Raw genomic sequence first — 11,688 nt, forward strand, 5'->3', positions numbered from 1 at the left:
AAGACAACACGTGCGTGACGCACATTTACAAATCTTAATAAGTGAAAAACAAATTATTGAATTATAATTATTCTCAGATTTTTGCAGTATAATATATTTAAAGTTTTATACACTTTAAGGAAAAAAATTCTAAGACGTCAACACTGAAGTTTTCCACATGGAATCACAATAGTTATAATACTAGTTATCAGTTCACAATCAGTGTTATATTGGATAAGGTCGAGGAGTGTTGTGTTGCGCACTGCGGTACTATCGATAACAGAGTAAGTTTACCAATTTTATAAATTTAAAGTATTGCTGTAAAATGTATTAAAATGCTTAGGTTTATTGTTTTATAAAGTTAAATAATAAACCTTGCGTGACAATATCGTAATTAAGGTGATCTTATAATTAGTTTATTTTGTAAACATGACAATAATTGTATTTCATAATTATCTATGAAAAGCAAGAATACGATCACGTCGCGACAATATATGTTGGTAATCGTAATGCTAATACTCATACAGATTATCGCACTGAAAAATATTATATGCGATATTGTACAGGTTTACATTTAGCACATAATATCAGACTGTGTATTGTTTTTATATTGTTATTAAATTTATAAGTAAAAGTTTGACCTATCAACCACTCTCAATAATTTGACCACTCTGCAATAATTTCCTCATATCATCAAATTGATTTATATGTTATAATTAACTTACCTACATATACAAAAATGCTACACTGACTTTTGCACACTAATCGTAAATTCTGCTACGGAATTAGCGTCAACACGCCTGATTCAAATGCACTTTTCTCGAGTGCCTATATGACATTTGCACAACATCTTTATAGCAATAACTGTTTAAATATTTATTTATCTCTTCTAATCAAAATAACAATCGGTAGAAAGCGTAGGTACATAAATAAACAAACAGAAAAACCGTAGTAACAGAGTAACATAGGTATTAGGGACTTTTCAATTACCCAAAATTTTTGGTAAAAGGGATATACCTACCTACATATTTGATTATTTCAAAAGTTTATTAAATATAAGAACGTATAGATTATGAGTTTTTTATTATTTTGGGAGCTTATTATATAGTTGAGCGCTTTAATACAATAGATTTTTTCCCGTAGTGTGTTCTTGGTTGTTGCAGTTGCACTTTTTGTACTACATAAAAATCGTGTAGGATTTACCAACAAACTATGTATAGGTATATTTAATTGGCTTTTTTGTGATTTTTGTAACAACTGGTTATTCGATGGCGTGCTCGTGGCGACTCTTAAATTAAAAACTTATGTTACAATTCCCAAGATGGCGCGCTTAGACCTGGTGATATTTGGTGCCACGGGGTTCACGGGGAAGCATGCCGCGGAAGAGATGGTTCGCATCGGCAAACAGCGGGGGTTGTCCTGGGGCGTGGCCGGCCGCAGCCGGGACAAACTTCAGGATATTCTGAAGGAGATATCTAAAAAGACTGGTAAGGAGGTTGTGGTAGGCACATAAGGCATTTGAAGGTGCTTCTCTTATTTCTGCCTAATAAGAACAATGTTAAGCGCTGCACTGTTCTGACTTTTAATTCACCCACTTAAGTATCTGACTAGACCTTTTTGTAAGTTGTAATTTAGAAAACGACAACGACTACAATAACCTGTTTTTGTGATCATTGTCTAAAATTCTAAATTACCTACAAAGTTGTGTCCAATTGGAAACTATTGGGTTTCCTTGAGATGTTCTTATAATTACGTGGGATATCAATGACTCATTTAACATTGTATGTTGGTAGGTACTTAATAAAATGCTTTGTAATAGGTAGGTAGGTATTATTTTATGCATGTTGTTGACCCTTTCCCGGATTTAATCCACAAATTAGGATTGTGGATTCAGTTATTGATAAAAAATACCATAACTACTTAGCCTAAGGTATCTCGTATAAGGAATTTAGTCAATCTACATGTTGAACGTGCTGTTAAAGAACTAGATAATTAGTAAATATATTAATTTGAGATATTAATTAAAGATGGACCAACTTTAAACCGTGTTATATATCTACCAGTAGCCGCTGAACATCAGATAGACTTCATGCTCGTTAGCTATCTCCATTAAAAAAAATGCGTTATTTTGATATAAAGACAACTGTCACGTCCAGGTAGTCCAATGCATGAGACCGGTTATAAATATTATCTTCTACAGGCGAAGACTTATCAGCTATTAAGACCATCGTGGCGGACGTGCAGAACGAGCAGTCGCTGAAGAGCATGTGCGAGCAGGCCAGGGTGCTGGCGAGTTGCTGCGGACCCTACTCCCTACATGGAGAAGCCGTTGTAAGGGCGGCGATACAAAGCAAAACGCATTACGTCGACTGCAGTGGGGAGCCTAACGTGAGTCATAGTACATATTGTCATACGGTTTAGTAGCAATCAAACTTGCGGTCCACTGGTTCCTCATGAACATCTGAAACCAACTCCATATAGAAAAGGGGCTCTTAATTGTAGTCTATAATGATACCTTTCCAAAGGAATAAAATTGTCACTTCAAATGTAGTGAAGTCAGCGGGCATCTACGCCCTTGTAAATAAATACGCCCTAAATAGGCCTAGTGCTACCATCAGCTTTATTTAACAGTGGAAAACAATTGTTAAACAGCACATGTTTGTAACCAAGTCCTTCAAAACAAATCTGTAATACACGGGAAATATTATCATTAATGAATTTAAATATTGTTTCGAAAAATATATATCATTGTCAAGAACAATACGTTATTTTTTATAAAATAACTTCTTAGCTGCTTCGTTTACTCATCCAGTCCTCTTAATGTAATGCTTATAGATTAAAATTTTCCATAACGTTTATTTGGTTTTAGTTAGATAGGTATAGGTATAAATAAGGAAGTTCATGGTTGTTCAAGGATGCTAATGTGTTTAGAGTAAATAGTTATTCTTATTACGTAATGACTAATGACTCAATGGCCTTTTGTAGTGTATATATCTAATATGGAATTAATACCAGAGGATACCCATCTTGGAATGAGGTTTATATGCACCTTTTTTCAAAAGTTCAGGGAACACCTGAGGAGAAAGTAAATCCCCCGTGTTACGATTCTATTAACTTACGATACAAAAGAACGTGAATTCGAAGGGGGTAGAACTTTTTGTGTTTCGACTCGCAAAACTATTTCACTGTAGAAATAAGTGTACTGGTAGAAGCTTCACTCTTGAACGATACCTTTACCCAAACCCCGAAATAAAAAAAGAAAAAAAACTATACCACCTGGTTCTGCTACCCAAAGTGTTAAGTCACTAAGATACTTTAACTGAGGTACCTTTATTTTGTAGTTCATCGAGCTGATGCAGTTGAAGTATGATCAAGAAGCTCGCGAGGCCGGAGTTTACATTGTCAGCGCGTGCGCATTCGAGAGCATCCCCGCAGACTTGGGCGTACTGTTCCTCCAACAGAACTTCGATGGTGAGTACAAACCAGCTAATTCAGAGTCTTTTGTACGGAAGAGTTCCAGAGCATCAAAATAATCATCAACTTATTTCTCTCCGAGTGAGAGATTCAGCAACTAGACCAACGCTTTGGCCAAGTGCTAATTAGTAGACTTCCCACATCTTTATGAAAATTTATTTTTAATAGGTAATTGATGTGTTGGTTTCCTCAGTATGTTTTCCTTGAGCGTTAATACCCGCACCAGGCTTAAAGTTAACAAGAGACAAGTCGAAAATGCACACTTTTCATCGCAGCTTTCGTACTCTTTGGTGAGAGTTATTTAAAAATTTGCAATTTGGGTGTGCGGTTATAAAGACCAACGATTAAGTTAACGAACATACCTATTTATTCAGACTATAAATTAATAAATCGTAATAAATTCTTATTATTATTACATTTTTTAATATACACATATTTGTATATGTAGATCGATTTAACAACATATTCCCGCCGGGTATCCATATTTTCATAAAGATGGTAAGGATTTACAATGTCAGGACATTGCAACATTTACAGGAGTCCTGAACTCCGTGGAGTGTTACATGACCGCGGACCTACAAGACGGCAGTATAAACTCTGGCACTTGGCAATCTCTGATTCACAGGTGAGGTCTTATAATAACAACAATTATTTATTTATTTATCAATAGTTGCACCAACGAATTAATGACTGACAAATCCAATTTGATGCACTTTATATATATATAGGTGCAAAGTTGCAAACAGCATGAAATAGAATAAAAAATAAGAGCTAATTGAAAATTACATAACAAAATTAATTTATTTTAAAACTACAATTCAATCAATCAACCGGATAAAATGCGACAGGATAATAAAATATTCCATAGCAATAAATTCATAAAAATATTTATCAAGAAAAATAATGAAACTAACCATGAAAATTCAATTCAAATAAAAAAAAATGCAATTACTTAGACACTTAATAATTGAAGTATAATTGAAATATAATAAAACTTAGTTGTAATAATTAAGCGTCGTAGACGAACGACTCAACTCTCCTGATACGTTGCCCTTACGTGGGTAAATATAGTTCGATAACATAGATAATTCTTGTCTATTTCTAATATAAACATATAAAAATATATTTTTTTTGTTTGTATAAAGTACCAAGTGACTAATGAGTAATTCTACGCTAACTTAAACTGCTAAATAATCATATAATGAAGGTGGCGTCCTCTGACACCGCACTTCTTTGTTTTAACACATAAGGGAGTAGACACATTGTTCTTGTGTTCTATAATGTTCACTTATCACTATTTCACTAACACTACACTGTGTCATGTCACAAGCTCAAAGGGTTTAGTCCGTTTGAGTCTTCTCACTAGGTCCGTTGTATCGAGGCGCTGGATAGCCTCGATATTAACGTGATGATGAAGTCTTTTTTGATGACCTTCGGCATATGTATTAATTACTTTTTTGACAAGGTCTAATTTAAGGTCCCGATGTAGATCTTCATTTCTTACATACCAAGGTGCATTTGCAATACCCCTAAGTACTTTATTTTGAAATCTTTGAATAATTTCTGCATTAGTTTTTTTGGTACAGCCCCAGAGTTGAATACCATATGTCCATACTGGCATTAAGACTAGTTTGTATAATAATAACTTATTGTATGTAGACAGCGAGGAATCTTTCCCAAGCAGCCAATGCATAGCTCTATATTTCAGCTATTTTATCTTTTATTTATTATTATTTAGCTATTATATCTCTTCCCGTTTTTTCTTGACGTGAGCTTTCCAGCGCAGCTTCGCATCAAGAGTCATGCCAAGATATTTGGCTGTATTTGCGTATGATATGGGTGTATTATTTATATATATAGGTTGATAGGTATTATGCCTATTTGTAAAATCGACGTGCACTGATTTGCTTTCATTGAGCTTCATTCGCCACTTTTTCGTCCAGTTAACTACTCTGTTGATAGCAAATTGGCATTTCTCCGCTGCTTCAGCGTGATCATTCCCAACAGCTATGATTGCAGTATCATCCGCAAAAGTTGCAAAGATGTTGTTTTCTGTTTCTGGAATGTCACATGTGTATATAAGAGGTACAGGACCGGCCCCAATACACTGCCTTGTGGTACTCCAGCTTTTATTTGCTTGAGATCGGAGTATGCTTCTCCTTGTCTCACTCGGAAAGCTCTATTTGAGATATAGGATATTAAAATGTCTGAGAATTGTTTTGGTAACATTTCTCTTAACTTTAATATCAAACTTTCATGCCAGACTTTATCGAAGGCTTGCGCTACATCTAAGAATACTGCAGAGCAGACTCTCTTCTCTTCTAATGATTTCTCTATTGTATTGGTAATCCTATGAATTTGATCAATTGTGGAGTGTTTTTCTCGAAAACCAAACTGATGGTCTGGTATTATTTTTTTATGTTCCAATATGGGCTTGAGTCGCTTTAACAGTAGCTTCTTCTTTCAAAGACCTTCGACATTATAGGTAATAGGGAGATAGGTCTGTATGATGCAACGTCATATTGCGGTTTCTCCGGTTTTGGTATCATGATTACTTCAGTAACTTTCCATAAGTCTATATATAAAATAATGAATAAGTTTATTAAAAATTAAGCAAGTACCTACCTAATATTGTTATTTTATATTTTTAATAGCTTTCCACATTTTTTGGCGATGCATAGGCTGCGAAAGAAGATATACCCAACACCACTGCCTAAGTTTGCTCCTCAATTAAAACACAGGTATGTACCTAGTATTAGTAACGAAATCTATGCTATATAATATATTTTTATCTTTTTAAATAGTGGCGTGGGACGAATGAACGACGTTATAAGATACCTACATGTCTGAGGTTATAAGATGCATGTATAGAAATTATGCTGTTGTCTTCTAATCTAAACAGTATTTCGGCTACTAAGGTACATGATATATTACGAATCCATTTCAAAAACAGCAACATAATTAAAATATGATTGTTTATCTAATGATGACAATAGACACCAACGACTTAACGTACCCTCCAAAGTACGGAATCTCTCAGACGTTGACTATTTTTTTAGACCAGTCACTATCTACATAAACTTTGATATGCATGAAAATAATCGGAAAAACACATTCCAGATTCCCCCTTCATAAACGTCTTGGCGGCTGGTGCTTGCCGCTGCCAAGCTACGACTCCGCCGCAGTGTACCGGACTCAGCGCTACTTCTATGAAAAGGACCATATCAGACCAGCTCAGACCAAAACTTACATCAAATTCCAGTCTTTTATAAGTGCTTTGACGATTGCACTTTGTATTGTCTTTCTCTTCATCATGAGCCAGTTTAAATTAACGAGAAATCTTGTCTTGAATTATTCGAACATCTTCTCTTTTGGTGTTATCAAAAATAAACCTTCGAAGGATGTGATTGAGAACGCGCGGTATGAATTCACCTTGTGCGGTGTTGGCTGGGACAAGAACGATCAAGCACATATTGATTCATTGCCGCCTAGAAAAACTAAGATTGCAAAGGTAAATACTATGCCATCAAAAACATAAAGTGTAAATAACAAGTCTTGAAACTCAGTTCTTCTACCATAAAAAACGTGAGAAACATGAAATAGCAACTCGGTTAATATTCAGTCCCTACGTATGGGGACCTTCTGTATTAAGTAATTACACAATTAGCACACCTAACAATATCTTATGGGACCATATCAATATTAAAAATATGGTTAAAAAAATAGATTGATTTTATCGTACCAAATCATCTAATTCAATAAGGTACTAATAGTTTAAAAAATTAGTCATCTTCCTAGAATATTAATCGAGGAGTACCACATGTGTTCATGTAAGGTTTTCTCCTTTTCATTAAATACAGTGCAGATACAAGAAATAATCATTAATGTAAAGAATAATAAGTCTTGCAAATTTCATGTATATGCAGACGACTTATAAACATACACCTCATTCAAACCTAGAGCGAAACTAAATTCTGGGTTTGATCGTATTGCCATGTGGTCTGAAAGCTACGCCTTAGTATTGCATCCGAAAAATAAACAAAATTTTTGATTATGGTAACATCTACAGAGATCCGCAAAAAGCTCGGCCATTAGTTATTTGAATGATGAACCAATAGAAAGACTGTCAGAGGCACGAAGTTTGGGGTCACCATGGATGGAAATCTCTGATTCGAGAAGCTTATTATCTTGAACATTATACGTAACTGCCATTATAAACTCAAAATGTTATACCGTATAAGGAATTACCTAAGTAACATTGCGCATTAACCTTTGTGAAGCCTTTGTTTTATCAAAGTCATCCAACGAGTACAGAATACCTGCGCTTTGTTGTACCATCCCACCTCGTTCCCACGTTACTCCGTACATCAATATCGCAAACATACTGAAAATGGACCTCCGCAGGCCGCAGGTAGGACATCCTGCTGCAGTAATATTTAGTATTATAAAAACGATTCCGCCTTTATATCTATTCAATAAGCTATCGGGGCTAGATACTATTTAAAGAATAGAACCCGATCACCTCCAGATAAGTCGTGGTACCCGTCCTAATGCTCAGCTACTTTCAGGGGCAACTTCAGGTGGTGGCCACTAAGTGTTGGAACAATCTGCATCCTTCTCTTCAGAGCCTAAAAACAGTACAGAGATATAAGTATAGGTGCAAGATTTTATTATTTGAACAATAAAAACAAAATAACAACTAATTACGTTATTACAGATAGAAATAATAATATAAAAATATCGTATTGCCCATTTCTTACTATGTATGTTATTACAGTAAAACTTTATTACGGTAGGCGTGGCGTAGGTACAAAGTATTAAGCTCATAATATCTTTTAAACTATTAAGTCTAAATTACATACTATAAAAAGCAAATTTTGTCTATACTAGATGCATGATTGTTTTGAAATATTTTTTTCATATTTGACATCTATTAAACCCTTCGAAACATCAACTTATAAAATGTTAAATTTTTTTAAAACATACAAAGTGTAATTTTGGACTACACATATTTTTTTTTGACATAAAATATATATTTTAATATTATAAAAAAAACTGACATATATAATTTGATATAAGAAACGTTTTATCCATTAACCAGCTCAGTGAAGGTCGTCCTATACTGGGATCCTATACTATGAGTTAACAGTAATATAAGACACTCACCGTACTTTAAATGTGAATTGAGTAGTTTAGTTTCTGATACACTTGTCGACAACACATATTTATTCTACTGTGTTCCGAAACATAACGACGAACAATACTCGCAAGTAATAATGCACAGACGGTAGGCGTGCAGACAGCCGTCCAAGTAGCTCGGACGCATGATGCAAACTGAAAATCAGCACCATGAATCATGATGCAGTTTATTTGCACACTGCACAAGCTGAGCTTTGTCCCCTTTCGCGGTCGTTAATAATTCAGTGTATTTTTCTATCCTTCTCTTTTTTGTTTTGTTGTATATGTTATACTAGCTGTGCCCCTCAGTTTCACCCGCATTAAAAAGAAATATCATATATCAATATCATATACAAAAAAGTCAAGATGGTCTTTGAAATGCCTCCCGGGGCCCCAAATTTTATTTTAAGGTAGGTATATTGTGTTTCTTTAAAAAATACACGTTAAATAATACAAAAACACTAACTCCTCCCCAAATGTGTTGCCTTTGGTAAACACTCCCTTCTTCCAGAATAAATACGTAACATGTTTAAAAAGATTTATTAAAATTGAACAAGATAACCTTTTATTTCATTTTCTGTGTTGAATTTATGTGAATAAAAATTTGTTCTTTCTTTCCTTAAGTAGGGACTGAATAAAAAAAACTAGACTTGGTATTACATGGATCTCACAACTTTTTACGGTAGAAGTGGAGTTGTAGAGACTTGGTTTTTTCTACCAGTTATTTTTTTGATGTATGCTTATCTTCTACTACTTGAATACCATAACCGGATTTTCTTAAAGCCCAATCTATTACATAAGCACTTAGGTTTGTGTCTCCTACCGTTACACTGTACTACTGCATGGTATAAGAATTTAAAAGTAATCATTCTGAAAGATAAAACGAGTAGGTATGATTCTAAAGGGAAAAAACCACTATTTGTTCGTTTTTGGTGGTGTTTTGGCAGGTCTTCAGTCCTGAGGGGGCAATCACAGTTGCTAACCCTTCCGAACTAAAAAGCAGGGAAAAAAGCTCGTCTGGACCAAACAATGTGTGAAATGTGTGTATATCAGCGCAAAAAAAAATATCCGCCCCTGGCTTCCATTCAACGGACCCGGGCCTCAGAAGAGCTTAGTCCCCCGATGGAACCTAATTCCTATTTATGACTTTCGTTCCATTTAACGTAAGAAGTAAAATGACTTTTACAGGTGTCAGGCAAAAATCCCGGCTACGGAATGACGGTTATGGGAGTGCTGTATTCCGCCATAGCCATCCTTGAGGAGAAAGACAAAATGCCTACCGAGTAAGACCTCACCAATATACTTTTTTATTGTTAAGCTATTCAATGAAGTCTTTTAAGGTGCAAAAAGAGCTTTCCGCCAAACCTAGCGGTGTATTCTCGACACCTCTGATGTTGCAAATGTCCGTAGGTCTAGTATTGAATAAAGCTAAGCGCCATCAGGTAGATAGATACTAGTCTACATACTACGGTCCTCCTACACACAGCTAGGTCCTGAAATATATATTTATGAGCGTCCATTTAGCTTGGTACTCTATTGATATAAACATCTTTTTTTCTAGGGGCGGAGTTATTACGCCCGGCATAGCATTCAATAAAACCAGTCTTCTGAAGAACCTTCAAGAAAACGGAGTGGCATTCGAAATAGTTCATGATAAAGAAAAAATCCACTGAGGGAATAAATTATAATTTACGGTTTTCTACTAACGAATGGTTTTTCAAAAATGGGATCTTACTAAATACTAACTTTTAGTTACATCTAAGTATCTGTATCTAAGGTTGAAGAAAATAAAAAATACGTTTAAATTTTATTTTATTAGATGAATATTGGTTTGGTTATCAGTAGACACTTAGTAAAGTATATTATTATAACATCTAATATCATTGAATATTTAAAAACATAGCACAGTACATGCACATATTAATAGAATACAGATCTGAAGTTTCCATTCGAATGTGTAGATCACAATTATCAAACAACCAGGTACATAAATGCATAATTAATTTTTAAAATACACCTAATGTATTGTAATACAAAATTGTTGCTTGGAATAAATAAATACAAATAATGAATTATGTATTGTAATTTTATTCGTCTGCGACACATATAAACCTCAAAATTATTCGACGAAACTTGACTTTGATTCCATTTGTTACATTATAGATTTTAAGTGAATATTATCAAAGAAAGTATGCAATTTGTATTCATATAGTGATAAGTCGCAAAGTTTTCTTTCATTAATCAACATTTAAAACATGTTCGCCAAAAAACACTACGTGCGAGGTTTGTACGCGTCGACAACCAATTGTAAGAGCCAAGTATTGGAACTCAAAACATTACAATTTTTAGTAACAAATTAATAATAACAATTTATAAAATAAATAAAATGAATTACAAAATAGATACATTTCAATATAAAAATAATAACAAAATCATTCGCACTTAAGCACATTAGTTAAAGGTATATCATTATAAGCCATCATACAGAATATATTTACGGACTTAATATCAGAATAATATCAAAATAGTTGCCTATCGTGGTCTACAGATGCCACCGGCCATAAATGGTCAAGTATAATATCACTACAAAATATTCAAATCATTATCCATTAGTATATTAGAACCGTGGACAACATTGGCCATCGAAAGCCACTGACACCCCCGGACGTAAGGAAGAATAAAGACAGTCTTGACTTATCTCTCTAAAGTTTATAGTGATTAAAGAGAATATAAAACGTAGGTACAATTATTTTCTAGAATATAAACAACCTCAATGATATAGCAATAAATGTATACATTCGCTATATATCCAAATAGACTGCTAATTCGGAGTTGCTTTGCATGCTAAATGTTTTGACAAGCATGACGTAAGATAATGGTCATACATACTAAAAATATCGATGTACATAATAACTGAAAGTATATACCAGGAGTCATACAAATGGATCATAATATTGATATTTTCGTTAGTACTAGAGGTGAGGCGTATATACTGGAACAGGTTCAGGGACTAGGTATTTTACCGGACTAGGTGGGACCTAGTCCAACTTTTAATAT

At 34.3% G+C, this 11,688-nt stretch overlaps 1 protein-coding gene across 2 annotated transcripts; it reads left to right on the forward strand.

The window, feature by feature from the left end:
* LOC140757895 (saccharopine dehydrogenase-like oxidoreductase) lies at positions 1 to 10,600 on the forward strand. 2 transcript variants are annotated; one of them, XM_073093768.1, is made up of 9 exons: positions 1 to 263; positions 1,301 to 1,466; positions 2,180 to 2,367; positions 3,321 to 3,450; positions 3,991 to 4,078; positions 6,108 to 6,194; positions 6,574 to 6,964; positions 9,820 to 9,914; positions 10,193 to 10,600. In XM_073093768.1, exons 2-9 carry the CDS (start codon positions 1,301 to 1,303, stop codon positions 10,302 to 10,304), a joined length of 1,257 nt encoding a protein of 418 aa, XP_072949869.1. In that variant the 5' UTR covers positions 1 to 263; the 3' UTR covers positions 10,305 to 10,600. The 2 variants fall into 2 exon arrangements, with proteins under 2 accessions (XP_072949869.1, XP_072949870.1); XM_073093769.1 differs by lacking the exon at positions 1 to 263 and adding an exon at positions 1,067 to 1,193.
* The last annotated feature ends 1,088 nt before the right edge of the window (positions 10,601 to 11,688 follow it).

Source organism: Epargyreus clarus, unplaced genomic scaffold, assembly GCF_041222505.1.
Source record: "Epargyreus clarus isolate Ecla_fem2 unplaced genomic scaffold, WU_Ecla_fem_2.2 ptg000005l, whole genome shotgun sequence".
Taxonomy (NCBI): domain Eukaryota; kingdom Metazoa; phylum Arthropoda; class Insecta; order Lepidoptera; family Hesperiidae; genus Epargyreus; species Epargyreus clarus.